The sequence below is a fragment of the Trachinotus anak genome, unplaced genomic scaffold (assembly GCF_046630095.1).
Source record: "Trachinotus anak isolate AG129_WGS33_773 ecotype Australia unplaced genomic scaffold, CSIRO_AGI_Tana_v1 ptg000013l, whole genome shotgun sequence".
Taxonomy (NCBI): Eukaryota; Metazoa; Chordata; class Actinopteri; order Carangiformes; family Carangidae; genus Trachinotus; species Trachinotus anak.
The window spans coordinates 19896571-19916525 of record NW_027273864.1 but is presented as its reverse complement, the minus strand read 5'-3'; the positions used below and the strand labels follow the sequence as shown (position 1 = coordinate 19916525).

The 19955-nt window shown below is 39.4% G+C and overlaps 1 protein-coding gene across 1 annotated transcript in view; it reads left to right on the top strand.

The window, feature by feature from the left end:
* Window positions 1–19955, top strand: part of iars1 (isoleucyl-tRNA synthetase 1) — a 55480-nt gene that overhangs the window by 18542 nt on the left and 16983 nt on the right. The window contains exons 13-25 of the mRNA XM_071493677.1: window positions 598–696; window positions 4580–4706; window positions 6801–6874; window positions 8701–8895; window positions 9562–9648; window positions 10520–10603; window positions 12767–12911; window positions 13956–14076; window positions 14312–14403; window positions 14828–14905; window positions 15464–15585; window positions 18815–18917; window positions 19200–19283. Coding sequence (XP_071349778.1) covers window positions 598–696; window positions 4580–4706; window positions 6801–6874; window positions 8701–8895; window positions 9562–9648; window positions 10520–10603; window positions 12767–12911; window positions 13956–14076; window positions 14312–14403; window positions 14828–14905; window positions 15464–15585; window positions 18815–18917; window positions 19200–19283 — 1411 coding nt within the window. The remainder of the gene's footprint in view (window positions 1–597; window positions 697–4579; window positions 4707–6800; window positions 6875–8700; window positions 8896–9561; window positions 9649–10519; window positions 10604–12766; window positions 12912–13955; window positions 14077–14311; window positions 14404–14827; window positions 14906–15463; window positions 15586–18814; window positions 18918–19199; window positions 19284–19955) is intronic.

The window sequence follows — 19955 nt, the reverse complement described above, 5'->3', positions numbered from 1 at the left end:
GAAAGATCCTATTGTTAGTAGTAAAAAGTAAAAAGAAGATTAACAAAATTTGTTTCCAGGCTCTTTTAAAACCTTTGTTGGTGATTTAGATGAAAAAAAGTAATTTTAAAACACAACAGGTAGAATAAGAACTGTCGAACAATGAACAGAATTGCAAAAGTTCACTTACCACAATAATTTTCACTTACTGCATAAAAATTCAGAACATGCTGTAAAATTTTATTTCATCCTGTCTTGGACCATCGTTTTCTCTGAGAAACTGGCCTCTTTTGCAAAAGAGCTGCATTAATGTTGACATTAGAACAACAGTAGAACAAAATACAAGAAATACACATAAATACAAAACATCAAACAGTACATAAAGTAGATAAAACTAAAATAATTTTGAATTTGTAAAGAGTTAAGGCTTCAATTTCAAGATAATATTTCCATACTAACACTTAGATTAGATTAATTGATGCCCAAGATACGATACAAAAATACTTTGAACCCCAAAAATTTGTATTACAAATGCAATTTCCGCAATTAGAATATAGTTTTTTTTCTGTATTGAAGTCAATGTGTTGCATGCTTATGTTTACTTTACTTTACTTGCAGGTCTGACACACCTCTAATCTACAAAGCCGTCCCCAGCTGGTTTGTCCGAGTGGAGCAGATAGTGGACAAACTACTGGAGAACAATGGAAAATGCTACTGGTAAGCTGTTTTCTGAAACGAGGGATAACTACCTTGGTGCAAAGTGTCAGTGAAGTGGCAGGCATAAGCTTCTTGCCAAACAAGTGGTGTAAAGTACTTGTGAAGACAGTGAATACTAAGTGAAGACGGACAACAAGCACAGTCCCAAAACAATTACAGCCCCGACTCTGTGCTACTACATCAAGTTGTTTGTGTCAGTCATGGACCTGTCTCTGCAGGACAGCCAGCACCGGGAATAGTCATTTAAAATGGAAAGATATTAGATTTAAAATAAAAGTTGTTGCAAGGACTTTTCTTTGGTTTTCATTAAGTTCAGCAATATTATGATGCACACGGGACTGGTGTTTTATAGAAAACATTAGCATGATGCTAATTTTAATGGCAGAACATGGAGCAAAAGTAAGCGTCAGCATGATGGCTTTGCTAAGTGGTATTACCCCCGGTGCTCCCAGTGCTCTTTTCTGAGCCACAGTAGCTGCCTCTGGTAATGGGACTGTCAAACTGAGATGAATGACTAGCCGCTAGGAAGGTGAAGACGCACAGACACACATGTACATCGAGACCAACACAAACGCACACACTACTTTAAAGGCTAAATTCCTTATCCAAGGGGTACTAGTGGTATATACAGTCAGTTGCCAGTTTATTACATGCACCTACCTAAACTAATGCAGGCTGATTCAACAGTCCTGCATTAAACAATATCTCATGGTTATAATGTTAAGTTTTTATTGAAACTGTTTGAGAGAAGTCTTGATTCAACTTTATGGTCATTTTGGATGGTGTAGTCTGTGGTGGTAGTGAGAGGGCTTTCTGTTATTTAACCTACCCTCACTGATATAAATAGGGTGGACAAAATAATCCATCACATCACAAGGTGCTGCAGCCTCCAAAATGACCATACAGTTGAATTTCAGCCTACTTCTACTGGCAACCAAATCTATTATTCAGGACGACCATGTCCAAATGTATGTTGTAATTCCCAGTATTTACAATATTTCATGTTATTGATTAACTTGCAGGTAATTTTCCTTTTTTAAATTAATTGACTAATTGCTTGGTCAATAAAATGTCAGAAAATAGTGAAGCCCATGGGGGGACATCTTCAAAATGGTTGTTAAGTTCAATCAACACTCCAAAACCCAAAGATATAAAACTTACTATCATAGAAGACAAGGAAAACAAGCAAATCACATTTGAGAAGCTTTAACCTGTGAATTTTTGGCAATTTGAAAAATGAGTTAAAGTCAGAGTTATGGCTCATTAAATCGGCTAATTGGTTCAATGGTAGTGTGGTAGGTAGAAGTTTGTCGCTGATAATGAAACATTTAAATTAACTGTGTGTCTACAGAATCAGCGTAAATTCATTATAAGTTTTGTAAAATATAGCTGTTGAGTTGCCTTCAAATATTATACATGCACAGATTTCCCTCCCATATCTATGTGGCTACACACTGAGGGTGATGCCCTGATACTACTTTTTATAACTTGGGCTTATTCTCCAAACCCTAATTATCTGATCATGTTCAAAATTAAAAAAAAAAACAAAAAAAAAAACAGTAAGATTAAAAAGATGTTTTTTTCTTTTTGATGCAACTCCACTTCCATAGTTGAGTTCTAGTCCCAGGAAAATTGTCTGTTGGTGAGTTACCAGCTTGTCAACGACCTTATAAAAGTAAAATCGAGTTCACAACATTCACAACCTCTGTATGAAGTTCGATTTGGCTGATGAGAGACATAAAAAAGGCTGCTTTAAAAAGCAAAGTGCTGGATACCATATTCTCATCGTGGTTTGCTCAATTTATCTCTCTTTACTCCAGTGGTGCAGCGGGTAGACTCGGGCTTAGTATCTATTGACAGAGTTCAGATTGATTTCTCCAGATGCCTGCCTGTCTGAATACATTAATGACTGGATTAATGGAAGAGAAGTTGGTCTCTTTTGATGTTTAAGGTGCAGGAAGCATGGCCACTGTTGTGTGATTTACACACATAGTTTGTTGGCCCTAAAATGACTCAGGTTCTCTCTTTAAACCCAAAAAAAAAAACTGTTTGCTAAGCCCGCCTCCCTCAGTTACTATTTTGTACACCTGTCATGCTTTCCATTCTTGCGCTGCACATATGCAGTTTACACTGACAGCAACGACAGATACTCCATTCAAAATTGTTATTCATGTTGAAAACAATGTTGCTTGGGGTAATGAGTTCAGCTCGGGTTTGTTGGATTGTAAACTTCCCGAAATGCAACATAGCAGCACAGAGCTGCTAACTTAAGCCTACACTCTGATGTTATAGCATGTCTTAGCATCCTAACCTGCAACCCCACACAACAGAGTCGTATAAAATGCATCTGGCCTTGGAAGTAATTCTAAATTAGATTACTACTGTAGGTAGTAAGATAGTTAGCTGGACATGCTAACATTTGCAGCTTACTTTAAAGCAGACGGACGCACTGTTGCATCCATTCCTTACACATTTCTTCCTGTATTTTTTGGTTTTGGACAGGGTGAAAAAAAGATGCCAACAACCATCACTTACTAAAGCTCAGTGCTTGCTGCTTTAGCACATGGATAAATCAAAGCTAGACAGAACTACCATGCCTAGTTATGGTTGCTAAGCTATGATTGGATAATCACTCTCCAGGGGACAGGTTTAAGAAAATAGTCAGTCGCACAATTTGGCGCACCTTGTCCTTGGACACTATATCCTTCCCCCTTTCTCATTTTCTTATCTTCCTTACATTTTTTCCCCATCATGCAAATTCTTAATCCATCTCCTCTCTAACCACAGCCTCTTTCCGCCCGTCTCCTTCATGTATCCATCCCCAGCATCTCTGAATATACGAGAAGCTTGTACATGTTAAATGGCTCCTCAGTGCATCTCCAGCACAAGGCAGCACACTTTAAATTCTACATTTAGCATGAACGGGAAGAGGGAGGGTGAGGGGTGGAGGAGTGGTTGGGGGCTGGCGGAGAGCAGCAGTGGTAAAAAAAAAATCATTAAATTGATATATTAGGGGCCTAAATAGAAATGCCTCCTACAAATGGGAATTGATGAACTTGTTGCTTAGCGTGTGGATCCTGATGACGATTTACCCCCACCCCCCTGCACTGTTCTTCTGAGCAACACAGCAAGAGAGGGGGACAGAAAAAAATGAGAGAAAGAGGAAGAGATTGTGAGATAGTGGATTAAAGCTAGAAATCGGTTGAGGGTAAATAGGAGAAGGAGAGAGCGGGAAAGGGGTACAGAGGAAGATGATGCCTTGAAGGGAATGTTAACCTTTGCAGTTGTGCTTCTTAAAGAGTGTAGTGCAGTTTATTTTTAGGGCTAAAACATGTGGAATAAGAGAAAAAGAACCAGCTCTATAAAGGAATAATAATACACATTATAATAATGCTTTTCTTTGTTGTGAGAAAATGTATTGCACATTAAATTTATCACAATATCTAATTTCTATTTCTAATTTACATACGTTACATTTTCTCTTGCCCACTGTAAGAATTAATGTTAGTTATGAAATGTTTTTGTATCCGATTGCAAGCTGTTTGCAGATGTGACACACACACAAACTCAGAGTTGCATTATTTCGACACTGGAGCAATCTTGTTTTAGAGCTGTAGCAAACACTGTCACTACTGCTAGCAACAGTAGCTAGGAAGGTCATTGATTCATAATGGACAAGTGCGGATTTTACCCATAAATTTTACACACACACACACACACACACACACACACATACATACACATACATACATATACATAAATGACTGTTAAATGAGGTGTAAACATACATACGACAGAAATGTTCCTGTTGTGTGTCCCTGTGGCTGGAGTCATGTTTTATATTTAATCCATAACACATGTGACAATGTCTCTGTCTCTGCAGGGTTCCAGAGTTTGTGCGTGAGAAGCGTTTTGGGAACTGGTTGAGAGACGCACGTGACTGGGCGATTTCAAGGAACCGTTATTGGGGCACACCAATCCCTATCTGGGTCAGCGATGACTATGAGGAGGTCAGGAAAACACAAAACCGGCACTTTGTTATGCTTTGATAAGAGTACTTAGTGCTTCTAATGTGTCCTTGTTCTCTACAGATCACACGATTTGTCTGTGTCATGACCAAATACCAAGATAGTTATTCTTTTCTAAGGGAACTGATCACAGCTTTGGCAGCAGTCACAAATCAATCCGGGCTAAGCGTGAGAGGGCATAATTGAAAAGTTGCTCTCTGTAACTCTCACTTTTATTTACCGTAGAAATGAGTTGGTGAGAAAATGTCTTGTGTCTCTCCAAAGGAAGACTGGTCTGCTGCAAGGGTACACAAATCCAGCTCTTCTTATAAATTGGCAGGGTGAAGATTTTCTCACTGACCTCCTTTTGATACTCGCATAGTTGAGGGTGTGTAAGAGAGTGTAGCGTGACTCCATACTGCAGTCAGAGTTAGCTCCCCTCCGGCGCCATTACCAAGTGCCTCCTGAAACTCAACACATGAATGATTCATCAATGTAAACAGCAAATAAACACAAGCCAAAAATGTGTTTGGTTTCTCTTCATGCCAGTTAATGCAGCTTGAAAGGTCCTAAAGACAAACAGCAATGGGGTGGGGGAAGAAGACACAGAAAATAAGGGGAGGACGGATCAGAATAAATTAGCTGGTGAAGGAAAAGAGGAAGTGAAAGACACAAGAAGGGGGTAAAGGGAGAGACGAACGCAATGGGAGGAAAATTGAGTGGAAGATTTAAAAGAGGCAGAGCCAAACTGTAAATGTTTATCTTGTTATGGATGTTCGTTGCCAAACCCGGCTGACTACGTGAAGTAGACTGAACTGAATAGAGATGTCAGAACTGGGTTGTTTGAGCGTTTGAAAAATGAAGGGTTGGTCCCCTGGCTGAAAGAGGGACAGCCAGCGACCTGCTTGCTGGAAATAGCATTGTGGCTGTTTCCAGAACACTCGCGCTCCCTGGTGCCTCCCTTACACACCCCTCAGCGGCAAATCACACACCCAAAACCAAAGCTGTGTGTGTGTCTGTCTGTGTGTGTGTTTCTCTGCATGTGGCAATATGATATCTGTCTCTCAGTACCTTTTCTTTTTGTTGTCTCTGTCTTCCTGTCCCTGAATTTTTGGGTATGTTTTTTTTTTTTTTTTTTAACTCTGTCTTCTTTTGTGTCTGACGGTGGTGTGTCAGGCTGTATCTGGGCCATGTTACCTGGTGCTGTGGTAAAACTAGAGCAGAGCCTACAGGTTAACTCTCTGAGGAGACCAGATAACACACTTTACCATACTTTCTAAGGTAAAGTTACTCAGGAAGTCTGTTGAAGTAGGCCTACTTTTAAGCGTTTTCTTTCTTTTTTTTTTCTTTTTTTTCCAGAATAATCTTTTGCATAAATAATAAAAATACTGGTAAACAAATTCATCAAGATTATGAGGTTTAGCAATGGTAGTCCTTTGCAGGCTTTAAATAAATTATCCAAATAAGGATAAATATGACTGGCTTCAGTTCCTGTCCAAAGGTTACATCTGCTAATTTGCCTACCAGCTCCTCTAAAGCTCATTAATTAACACGTAATGTCTCATTTGTTTAATCTGTTCAAAACCCAGACTAACACGGTGCTGGGCATACCTTCACATTTACCGTACAGACAGAGTAGTGACTTCTCATCTAACTCTGGGCAAGAGAGCAAATAAGCACGTTTCCCAAAATGTCACTCTTCATTCAAATTAAAGCACCATGGGGAAAACGGGGGATTGAGTCCCCTATTGTAGACCAGCACAAAGAAAATTGCATTTATCCAGTTCAATGTAAAACTTGCTAACCCTGCATTATGTGAATGGACCAGACTTACTTAACTGGACTGGAACAGACTTTTGTCAGACAAAAATTAATTTACAATGACAGAGACAGGAAGCAAATTCTCACATTGCAGAAGCTGCAACCAGCAAATGTTTGTAATTTCTGCTTGATAAATTAATTTTCTGTCAATGGATTTATTGATTAATCAATTTCTTATTTTAGCACAAAGGGTTTCTTTTCTCTCTTAGGTATTTGGTAGTGTGAATGCTGTATTTGTGATGTGTATTTATGTGTTTGTGTGCTCTTGTTCATCAGGTGGTATGTGTTGGGTCCATGGCTGAACTGGAGGAACTGACCGGTGTCAAAGTTACTGATCTGCATCGGGAGAGGTGAGTCATTGATCAGTCACTGAGATTATCAGTCAGTCTGCATTTCTTTCTGCTGTGACAGAACAAAACAACATCACAGTGTCTGTGTATGATTTTATCCATTTCATATCCAACCTGTTTCCTCCTATTGTGACCTTTCTGCCTGAACCAGACAAGTGTTGTGAAACACAGATCACTTTACTCTTCCGCTCCTCATCAGCTAATTACCTTTAATCATTTCCACGGGGCTGGACACCTTAATTGATGGAGGAGGAGGAAGTTGCTTTAATCCTGCTCCTGTGTTTGTGGTTGGATGTTAAGAATTTCTCTGCAGGTCTGGGGGACTTGGAAAAGTAATTAAAATAGTTTCAGAATAAAAAGGAAGAAAATAAAAACAAAGAAAATAATAACTGATCAGTCAATGTAGCGGTTTATTTAATGTTTAAAACTATTGCAAAAGTCGGCAGTGTCTGAAATTTTAAAGCTGGGGAATGCAGTGAAAAAACAGAAAACTTGTGGTTGATAGTGGTTTGTACTAAAACGTGTTTTATTCATTTAAATTATAGCAGCAGTGTGTGTGTGTATACATACATGCTTACATATATATATGTAGCAATATGTAAGATATGTAGCCTTTTCCTGTTTCCTATCTTTTTGCTAAGCTAAGGTAATGGCTGTTGGCTATAGCTTCAAATTGTGAGCATTGAGAGGTATCAATCCTCTCATCTGACTCTGACTCTCACTGTCAAACTATTCCTTTAAAATCAGCTGATCAGGAACTAAAAGTGATACTGAAGTATGTCTGCATGTTACATTTGTCTTTTTGTTGTTGTCGTTGTGAATAGACAGTAGTCTAGATCTTAGGAGAAGGTCGCTTTGAATTTTTTGACCAATTTGAAAAAGTTTTCTACTAAAGTCAAGATGTATGGATCACCGACAGCTTAATGGATAGACTCTAATCAGTCCACATTATAATATGTGAAGTGTCCAGGTGGTGAAGATAATAGCTCTGCCCACATCGTAGGAAAGTGAACATTTTAACAAGATCTTCTACTAACACACCACAAAAATCACATATTAAACTACTCAAAATGTACTCAGCAGTGAACTTCTTTTGGGAAAATTCCTGCTTAACACTCTCCCTTCCCTCTTTAGGCCCAGGAGCAGGGCTCTTTAGAGCAGCAAAGTACTGCAACAGAGAAGCTTTAGTGGCTAATAGTGGATCAGTGGTTTATAGGCACTGAATGCCTATAACTCTATAAATGTGTAGCTGTTGTTGTTGGAGGGGAAAAAGGAAAGTATATGTGCTTAATCAACTTTATCTCTATATTTTATTTTGATGTTGATTGATGTTTTTTTGTGATTTGGATTTAATGTGCACTTAACACAGACTGACATTTTGTAACTACTACAAAAGTCGGGTCCATCTGTTTTCTCCAGCCTATGTAACTTTTCTGAAGAGACCATGACTTTGTTTATAGGCTGAATCTCACTGAGTCAGTTTTAGGTGTAAATTAATCCATGTCCCTGTGTCTGAAACTTATGACCCAAAGCAATAACTGACATTATTCTACTGTGTGTCAGCACAACATGAGCCCAGCTGTTCTTTTCTTAAACCTAGTTCCCAGCAGTGAAAGATTATAAAATCGTTGCTCTGGACTGCAGCCAGAAAGCCTGTAGTCCTATAAATCTATACAGTGTACAAATGTGTTAATAGTTACTTATGGCACTAATAAAACCTGAAATAAAACTGAAATGGTCAAAATCATTATTGCATCCATCTGTTTCAACACTTGCACTTCCTTTCTCTTTCTTGTTTTCCGTCTGTCCACACTTTCTCTGCCCAGCATTGACAATCTGACAATCCCATCACGGTGCGGTAAGGGAGTGCTGCGGAGGATCACAGAGGTGTTTGACTGCTGGTTTGAGAGCGGCAGCATGCCTTACGCCCAGGTCCACTACCCCTTCGAGAACAGGAAGGAGTTTGAGGACTCTTTCCCTGCAGACTTCATCGCCGAGGGCATTGACCAGACAAGGGGATGGTAAGTTGCAGATGAATGGATAGTTGGATGGAGGGAACTAATTGAGAGATAGATGGACAGAGGGTGACAGATGAGGAGTAGAGCCACACTTCCCTGCTGAGTTTGTTGAGGGAATCGATGAGAGCAGAACAGGAATGCATGGATAGACCCAGATGAGTGTTTTCTTGAAATTTTTGACTTTATTGGATTAGTATCAAATGATGGGAAATGGTCAAATCAAAAATGAAGAGATTGAAGTGGTAAATTGGTTTGTTTTTCTCAACCCTAGCTCAGAGGAATTAATTATTACCAGGGGTTTCTCTGGTTTTTAAAGTTTCTGAAATTAAGAAAAAATACATCAATGCCTTGAAAGTTTATAGACATAAATAAAATCAATAGACATGGGTCATTGAAAGTGCATGAATTTACATATTTTCTCTTCGACTCTGTGGACTTCTGTAAAGCCTGCTAGTTCACACTAAAAAAATCTTAGTCTTCTAAAAGTAATTAACCTTGATTTGTGTCTCAAACTATGCCAAGTTTGGTTAAATATGAAGGATTTTTGGCCTTGAAAGCCTTTGAAAAGTCACTGAGTTTTTAAGAAGGTGTGGGCACCTTGTATTGTGTTCAGTTCTACCTGTTACACTGACCTTGTGTACTGTCTTTTTTTTTTGTATTCCTCTGTAGGTTCTACACCCTATTGGTGCTCTCCACAGCGCTGTTTGGCAAACCACCCTTCAGGAATGTCATTGTCAACGGTTTGGTACTTGCTGGGTCAGTCCTTTGACTTCTTAACAAAAAATCTTCCTGTTTTTTCAATTTCAAAGGATAAGGCTGGCATCGTTCTATAGTCTTCTGTTTGTCCATTTAAAAAAACTAAAATTTACAGAAGTGAATGGTACATTTTTTTGGCACTGTTGTCAGCTGTGGATTTGGTGCTGTAGTGAGTATTTACAGCAGAAGGATATATGTGGGACTGACTCAAAATAAACTACAGTCTTCACGGTAATGAAGGAACATGCTAGACAGTACGGGAGTCTGGCTCACTGATTTAATAGTTTTTGGACAACAATGGAAGTCTGGGGCACACAGAAACAAGCTATATCATTGTGTAGCTACATGGATTCAGGTTATACCTATTAGTAGGATCAGTTCATTGTTGGTTTTAGTCTTTAAAGGGATTTGTTGGCAATAACAATTAGACAGAGTATTGCCAGCCTTATCCTTAGTGTCAATTTAAAACATATTTCTGAGCCGTTTTCTGCAGACATCATTGAGCTTTTTCATTTTTCCTTGATCGTGTTTCCTTGCCTCCATTAATCCACTCTTTGCCCCTCCTCTCAACCACCATTTCTATATTCTTTTTCTGCCCCTTTATTCACCTGCCCATTCATCTCCTCTCAATCTTTCTGCTGTTCCTCATGATCAGTGTGGTATGTGTGCTGTAACATTTAGCCCTTAGAGCTGCTTCACAACAGGGCTGCTTGTCCTCAGCCCCCAGGTCTAAACGCAGCTCTGTGCTCACAGGCCTGCTGACCTGGAAGGACTTGACTAATTTGAATACCAAGTGCACGGTTTCTAACATGCACTTTAGTGCATGCATGCGTGGGCTGTGCATTAATGCCTCAATGTCTCATTCCTGCAGCGATGGACAGAAGATGAGCAAGCGCAAGAAGAACTACCCAGATCCGGGACTGATAGTGCAGAGCTATGGAGCTGATGCCCTCAGGTCAGTTCTGTGCTTGAATGTGAGCAAGTGTGTGTGTGTGTGTTTCTGAAGCTGTGTGCCGGTGGCAGGGTTGTGTGTGTTCACTTACCTTATGTTTATAGCAGGCATGGTTTTAAAAGGTTTGAATCACTATCTACACTTAACTTGGAACTGCCCCAGCCCTACATACAGTAGACACACACTCAAGCAGATTCCACATACATGCGTTTACACACATTGTTTGTCCTCATACATTCTCTCCTTTGCCCTGAGCAGTAAGGGTTCCATAGCCATATGGCCTAATGAATAAAGCACTATGCAGTTGCACCATATGCTCACATATACACTGATGAAGACTGAGCTTCAGAGATAAAGAGAGAAAGGAGGCAGTGTGTTTCTATTCAAGGCTCCCATTTTCTCTTTTCTGGCTTAAAACTTTACTTACAGTGTAGCCATTATAGCATCATTAGCACCAACAAAACTCTCAAATAGAAAGTGAACAAATGATGTATAGTGAAGTAGATTCAAGTATGAGTGGTTTTTTTTGTTAAAGTATTTTCAAATTTGGTGAAGAGACAATTGTCTGTCTTCATCTTTGCTCATTTTAAGGTGCTCAAACGGAGATGTTTCTGCATAATCTGCATTTTATTGCAAATCTATCTCAGAGTTGCTGCTATTAAAATCACTCATGGCTTGTTGCATGAAGTTGCATCATGTGAGCTTGAAAACCTTTTCTAACCGGTCCAAACCAGTGAGCTGATGCCTGCCACTTACTATTATATTGATTTGGATTATTTTCTATTATTTGTCAAAAGTGTCTCTATTTGGCTGTAATGGAGGAAAGAGATTAATTTGCACCGTGATGTTTGTGTTGGTAAAATTAGGTTTTGGCCCAAAATTTGTGAAGAACATATTCAAATTGGACATTTAGGCTAATTGGTAAAGCTAATCCAATTCAGATGTGTTTGACAGCTGAATAGCTTTGCATTAAGAAATTGCAGCCTGCCCCACAGTTTTCTTTTAATATTTTCCTACAAACGTCCTGTAGTGTTTTCTCAGTGTCCATAGAGAGGGAGCTCTGTCTGTGACTGAAGTTTATTTCTCCTAGAAGATTTCGCTGTATCGTCTGGGTGAACAAATTACTGAAATCAAATGCAGCTTTCAGGCAACAGCAGCACTTGCAAAGTGTGTTGCATCTGCAAAATGTCAAACAAATGAACACAAAGTGACTCTAAACCCGAAGCAGCTCCCCTTGCTTTGTTCACTGATCTATACTGGCAACTAGCTGCATCTTGTGAGAGGCTAGATGCAGCTTCAATTAATGATGTGGTTCACTCGCTCACAGCACTGTGCATGGTTTGCCTGATTGCAACACTGTATGTTAGGAAATGGTTCCAGTTTTTAACAGAGCTCAATGGGGCGTTCCTGACAGTTGGTGTATTCATACCACAAGTGGGTTACAATTTGAAAAGTGCAATTATGCAGCTCAAAAATACTTGATCGGCCCAGTCACTCATCTTACATAGCGGCTTGAGATGAAGGTAAATCAAACTGATTCAGCAGATTATAATTTATTAAACCTCTGCCTTTGCCCAAATCTTTCACATGTAGCCCACTGTGTACAGCCCACTGCCTCCCCTACATCAGCCTTTGCTTGAAACTGTCTGTCATGATGTGCAACTGTCATGCCAACGGATAACTTTTCATACATAAACTGACACAACGCATTTAGAATTTGTTTAGTAGAGTGGATTTTTACATATTTTTCTTTAAATTTTATTTTAGGTTATATGTTACTGTCATTTCAGTATGAGTGATTTTGTTTTACAAGCTGTTTATACTTTGTTCTCCCAGACCGCTCCTGTGATGTTGGCTTCTATGTTCCTGTAGAGTACATATACATTAACTCAGGAGATGTGAATCTGTAACTGGGACATCACTGCTCAGTTTGGCAAACTACTTCTGTTTTTAAATTTGTTTGTCTGCTCAACAAGAACATATTTATGCAATTTTTCTAGGTCCACTCACACATGCTGCTACAACCTCACTCAAATGCCACATTTAAGCTTTCGTCCTTCCAACATCTTTTTCCATATGTACACAATATATGCTCTCACTCAGAATCAGTCCTGCTGCACACCCACAAAACACCAACTCTGTCACTGTCTCTCTCTCTTTCTGTAGACTGTACCTCATCAACTCTCCTGTAGTGAGAGCAGAGAACCTGCGTTTCAAAGAGGAGGGTGTGCGGGACGTGTTGAAAGATGTCTTCCTGCCGTGGTATAATGCCTATCGCTTCCTGGTGCAGAATGTACAAAGGTTACAGAAGGTACGTTTGTAATGAACAGAACACAAGGTCATTATTTTCACAGTCCTACAATGTTCCTTTAGCTATTCCTGGTCTAAAAACCACAGCACTGCTCAACAGTTTGTTACCATTATTACGCAATTAATTATCAGGGAATCATTGATACAAAGGGGGAAATTGAATTCTGTGGTGGTGTCCTCAAATAATGTAGCGATAGCTGCGGTAATAAATTCCCCTAATGTCCCTATGTCATCAATTGATTTATGGCTGGATATGTGGATGCAGTTTGAAAAACAAGGATTTTTGTCCCCTAGATTTTCTCTGCTCTGCATATTCAAAACTATCCTGTGAAAGTATTTTTTTTAAGTGAGAATTTTGCTTTAAAAGGCTGTAGATTCTCCAGATAGGGATGTTCCTCAGTTAATGGCCATGGGCAGTTTTACATCTGCCAACCTGCAGGGAGGAAGTAGCAGCAGATGCAGACCTGTCAGTGCTTCCACCTTCAGAAAAAGGAAATAACTTCTGCTGCAGTTTGAACCACTTGAACCACCTTCAGGCTACGAATGTCACAGCTTCAGTTGCAATTCAACTTGCTGCCATAAAAATACTTGTATTTAGTTTTTTAAGATTTTATAAATGAATCTATCATTTATTTCTCTTTCGAAACAGTTATAACTAAGTTCAACATTAAGTCTTTGGAGGCACTTGATCATCAGAAAAGTGAGCCTGTAAACTGTCTTTAGGAAATGGTCTAGTTGTCAAGCTATTCTAATGATAAAAAACAAATAGAATATGCAAATCAGTTCAATATCACTACAGTACTACTGCTACTACAAATCTTACATTTAGCATTTTGCAAATGAACAACTTCATGCGCACACATAAACATATGTTATTAAAAAAAATTTATTTTCTTGCCTGTAGGTGTGTGACAGTATTTCTGTATGTGCAGGTCCAAATTGCTGCAGGTTTCAGCTGTTTCATATCAATGCTTTTGTGTGTCCTTGTTCTGTTTATCAGAAAATGAAACAGGTAAAATGGTAACTTGTGTTCTGTGTGTGTCAGGAGGATGCGATCCAGTTTCTGTACAATGAGAACACGATGAAGCAGAGTGACAACATCATGGACAAATGGATTCAGTCCTTCACACAGTCCCTCATTCAGTTCTTCAAGGCTGAGATGGATGGTGAGGAAGACACACACACACACACACCCCTTTTCTTCAAGGAACCCCACTTAATATGGACACTGACTCAGAAGACAACTGTTTAATGACTGAAAATCCATCCCATCTACAACCTTTTCACCCAGTTTCGATATTCATTGCATTAGACTGGTTACGCAAAAGAGGTTTGATGTCAGAGAGATTACCTGTTAAATAAAGGTTGTATAAATACACTGACAGTCATTTCTTGCTGTAGGTTACCGCCTCTACACTGTTGTGCCTCGACTGGTCAAGTTTGTGGACATGCTCACCAACTGGTACGTCAGGACCAACAGACGCCGCCTGAAGGTGAGATGACAGCTTTTAATTAGTGCTTTTTTTTAGTGTTAACATTGTTTTTATGTAATGAAAATGGGAAGTGCAGGTTTCAGACTCTATCTCCAAATGTATGGAGTGACAGGAGTGGCAGTCACGAGTAACAGTACCATGTAACTTTATACATAAATTAATTCATATTTTATGGCCTGTATGTTTTTAAGTATTGTTTAGCTTATACATTATTGATTAGTTCAGTGGACAAAAGATTTATCAGTACATCTCTTCATCATGGCCTCCATCTCTGGAGATTTTACAGCAGTCACTTTGTGGCCCTTCACGTCAACTTTTGGCTGACTTGGACTGGGGATACACGCGCTGCTATCTGCCAGGGCACTTCTATCTTTTCACTGCTCCAAGAGGACTGAATATGCTGACGTGTGTGTGAACTTTGCAGGGAGAGAGTGGCACTGAGGACTGCCTGTGGGCGCTGGAAACCCTCTTCAGTGTTCTGTTCTCCATGTGCAGGCTGATGGTGAGTCATACTGTTTCTGTGTGTGAGACCCTGTGTGTGAGTGACTGCGAGAGAAAGGAGACTGTATGGGGAAATTTCTTGTGGTGAGATTTCGCTTTTGTGTGTGCAAGACACAAAGAAATAATGGTGGTATTGAAGAGGTGCGTATGTGTGTGTGCTGCCAGGACTATGAATAATGCATGAGCAGTAGGAGTTTTTATTTATAACACATTGAAGATGTTTGCATGTGAGGCGAGAGGCACGCTAAGAGGCCGTTAGCCTAACCCAGATCAATGAAGATCAGCTGTGAGCTATACAAATTAATTAGCCATGGTTGAAATGGAAGAGAATCACATTAGAAGTAACCTCACTGTGGCACAATTCTGTTTGAACTTTTGCACCATTGAAAGAAAAAAAGCTGCAGAAAATGTGTTTTGTATGCTGATTTTATAGCTGCCTCTGACTTTTAGGCCTTTATGTCAGAAAATGTAAATTAACTACAGTACAGGGCTTTGAATAATCTTCCTCTCTTGTATTTACTCTTATGTCTGCTTGCTTTCTTCTCTTTTCCACCCCCAGGCTCCCTTCACACCCTTCATTACAGAGATGATGTACCAAAATCTGCGTCACCTCATCGACCCCACTTCTGTCGATGAGAAGGACACCAGCAGCATCCACTATCTCATGCTGCCCCAAGTCAGGTTGGAAAAATCTCTTCAATAAAGCAAGGACTGCTTCATGGCACTACAATTACAGAGGACCTTTTAATGCTAGGCCCAGAACTTCTGATAACTCGGTGAAAATACCCTGGGTCTTTACCCATGCTAAGGAAAGTGATGGGCAGTGTGTCACTTCCATACAGTTTTTTTTTCCAATTATATTTTCCAGATTTACAAGACAACAAAGATGGTGTACAGAAACACTGCACTGACAGGGCAGAATATAACAAGCAAAACATAAACACAAGCACAAATAGACAGTGACAGTGTCCTGGTTCAGGTGCCCAGCTTCCCTTCAACAGGACAGAGCGTTCAGGATACCTATGCTAAAACCATTTGAAAGCATGTTTAAAAAACACAGTTTTCATATTTTGGGGGTGGTGAGAAGAAAACCATCAAGACCCTTTGTTGTGATGATTACCTTTCACTGTTCGGTCAAAATAGAGATAAACACATATTAATTCTGGGTGCTATACGCAACCATATGCCTATATAATTGCCATCACAGCCTTTTGTTCAAAGCTGACATGATAACATGATGCCCTGATCTTGAAGAACTGAATCCGCTTGCTCCATAGATACCTAATCCCACTAATCTTTAATCCTGTGGTCTGTATAGAAACAGTTCAGTTTCTCCACCTTCCAGTTAGTGTCGTCCTTTTCGCTGATCAAAAGTCTGATCGAAAGGCTAATCAATCAGCTGTTCAGTTGTTTTAATCCAGCCAGAATATTTAAAGAAATGTATGTGTTCTTCAAACAGTTTCCTGAAGTGTTTCATAGTGGAGGAACCTTGCTTGAAATAAAAGGCACCTACTAAATAATAGGAAGAAATGATTGCATTTAGTGAAAAACATGCAGAATTGTTAAGTCACAAAGTCAAGGCAACATTTTTAAGAAGTGAGGCAACTGTTTATTGTTGAAACCATTATCTAATAATTAAATTCATCACTGGATCAGGATTGGTCTGATTCAGCTCGGCAGGTGACTTGCTGTGTTTGCTTTGCAGTAAATATTCAAAGCAGCACGTCACATGAATATTAGCAATAATAAACCTAATTTATATGACAGCTTTCTTTTAAAAAACGCAACTCAAATGTTGCAGAAGTTTTCACAAGTGGGAAAAGTCAAGACAAACCAGGCTGAAGTTAATTTGACTATCATAAGCCAGTTGGGATGGGCAACACTTACCACCTCCACTGACCAACTCTTGAATGAAACCCTGTTTTTAGTAATAACAGTTTTCATTTTGGTTTTTCTCACGACACCCCTGGATCTAGTGTCTGTCTTGTTGAAGTACACTTCAGCAGAGCAAACCCTTACCAAAGCAGGGTTTTAACTAAGTGAATGAAACAAGGGTAATTTGATTTTAAAAACTGCTGTTCTTGCCTCATAGTCTTCCTGTAGCTCACACAGTAAACCCCCCCACCCCCTGCCATACTTGTTTTAGCTCCATTTTCTCACAGGATATCCACTGCTGAACCAAAGCCTAATCACGTTCAGCCAGACTGTGTGGCCTTACTTCACCCTGAACGTATCGCACTCTGAACTCCTCGGAATAGAAGCTTTTGAAGCTTGAGTGTCCACAGCAGTTTCTAGATCCTTGTCAGCCTTCAGAGGCAGCTGCTCTCTTTATGTCTTAAAACAGTTTCTTCTCTTCATTCCTGCTGTTCGTCAGCTTCATCTTCATCTGAGATTCCTTTTTTTTTCAAGCTTATCCTCTTTTATAAACTACTCCTCTCCTGTCATTGTAATTTAGAAAAGCATTTTATGATTTTAATAACTATTATAAGTGTTATTTTAATGGATCAATTGCTTTCTCCAGATAAAGGTTTCCTTCTGAGCAGATTTTCTCTGTCTGCTCATGTGTCAAATGCAGTTCACAGCTCTTTGTTTCTGCATGATAAAAGTGAATCAGAGATGATGCATTTTCCACACTGGCACAAAGTCAGTTCCAACCAACAACCCAGTCATCTGATAAGGAGAAAGAAATAGAATTTCTTGTGCACAGTCTGCTTTAACCTCAGTACCATCTTCTCTAAGAATTAGCCGAACCCTGTTTGTATTTTTAGTGTAAAAACTTTTGATATCTTTCTAGGCCTCCAGAGACAGAACTGCACAGGGTTTGCCTTGATTGTCAGCCCTGGAAATGGATGCTGCTCACAAAATATGATCATTTCACCCCTTTCACTTCAATTACCTCAGTGAAATGTGCTGATCGGTTTTGTTAATGCCTTGGAGGAAATTTTTAATTGCCCAAACTTAATTGCATCATCTTTTAACTCTAAAAAAGTTCTGACATGATTAAATATCCATTTGATTTTAGCATAAGGAAAATAGTTTGTGTAATGGTTCATATAATCTCCTCTGTCACTTGGACAGCACTCAGCGCTGCCGCTTTATTAGCCGCCTGTCCCTCCTGTTGTCGAATGGGACTACTTCACCCTCCTCCCAAAGGTCAGCCACCAATCAGGCGGTGGGAACAGCTGCTTCTCAATCAGCTCATTAAATGACTGGCTGTCCCTGGCATCCTCTCCTCTGTCATTTTACTCCAGTGTTGTATGCACACAGGGGGAAGCACACTGCAGGAATAAATGAACAAGTACACACACCACAGACACACACACACACAGAGTCTAGGTTCCTGCAGACAGTTAGGGCTAATATCGCTATTATGCATGATTATCAGTGGCTGTGCAATTTGAATCCGGAGGTGGAAGTCTCAGTTTACCTTATTAGTGGATGTTCCAGAGTTTACACTGATGGCTCTGAACTCTGTCTTCGTTAAGATTTGTGGTACTAACCTTGTCACGCACTATTATTAATTTTCCTCAATAGAAGAGACATTTGAATTTCTAAATCCCCATTAACTAGAAGATGGTGAGATCTGTTCCCTGTAAAAATGCACCTGCGCCCCCAAACTGTGCCCTGAAATTGTTCAGAATTTCACAGAATATTGAATAACTATCCCAAGAAGATGAGTTGTTTTGAATAATGTTCTTATTACAAGAAGGGGACAAGGTCATATAGCACCCTTGCAATTAGCTGAAATTACCAAAGCCCAGCTAATTATAGTTTTGTTTGACACTTACAACCTTCAATTCATTCTCTCTCTCACTCACTCATTGTCAGTGCTGTGATGTGGTAGACATGGTAACACAACTCATAATATGGTGATATGGTGATTTTCTTTATTTTTGTGTCTGTTTTTCAGGGAGAGTTTGATTGACAAGCGCATTGAGAGTGCTGTCTCTCAGATGCAGTCTGTGATTGAGCTGGGCAGAGTGATCCGAGACAGGAAGACCCTGCCCGTCAAGGTGAATCATCAACTTTACTCTGTTCACTCATACACTCTAGCGTTCAAGTTTCAGTGAATTAAAAACTATAGGAAAGAAGAGCTACAATTCTATTGTTTTTAAATGTATGTATATATTCTGTGTACTGTGGTGGGGCATTTTAAACTTCTTATCTTAATCTTGTGTAATTGCAAATTCAAAATTGGGTTTTCTGTAGCCTTAACTGTGTCTCGTTTCTGATATAAGTGCACCAGGTCTAGTGTGTTGTAGGTGGGGTTGTCATGTTAATTATGTGTATTTCAGTACCCATTGAAGGAGGTGGTAGTTATTCACCAGGATCCAGAGGCTCTGAAAGACATCCAGTCCCTGCAGAAATACATCCTGGAGGTAAGTAAATTGTCTTCTATATTTTTATTTTATTTATGTATTTATTTATTTTTCACCAAGACTACCCTTTGCATATGTTGTGTGATAATTAAACATTTAATGCTCTGGTAAAGGACCATCTTTCTCTCATTTTTCCTATGAAAGTTGTTGGTCTGCTGGTAAAGAGGTTAAGAGAAACATCCCCTAGATATTGTATCTTGACTTGGTTGATGGGATGAAGATACGTCTTCATCTTCATCTGCTCTTTGTATCTTCAGCTGTGGTTGAAATTTCTGTATCTGGTTAATTTAAAAAGCAGGTGGAGCAGATGCCTTGGAAAATGGTTACACCTTTGATCTACTCCAGTTACAACACACACAAACACCTCATCAAATACAGAGTGCAAATGCAAAAATTATGTTTTTTTCCCCTAATTCAGTGAACATTTTTTGCTGTTAATCTGTTTGTGTACTTGTGTGCATAGTGACAGTAATGATATGCATCATCATAGTTCTTCATCTCCTCGCACTTGTCACACATACAGTTCCCAAAATTACTGAGTTCAGTTTTCAGAGTAAGGTGAAGGCTTTTTGCTATTCAGACATCCAGTGCATTTCTTAAATGGACATTGTTTTTCAATGAGCACTGGACATCTGCAATCCTCAGTGTGTATTATATAATGTTTTTACCAGA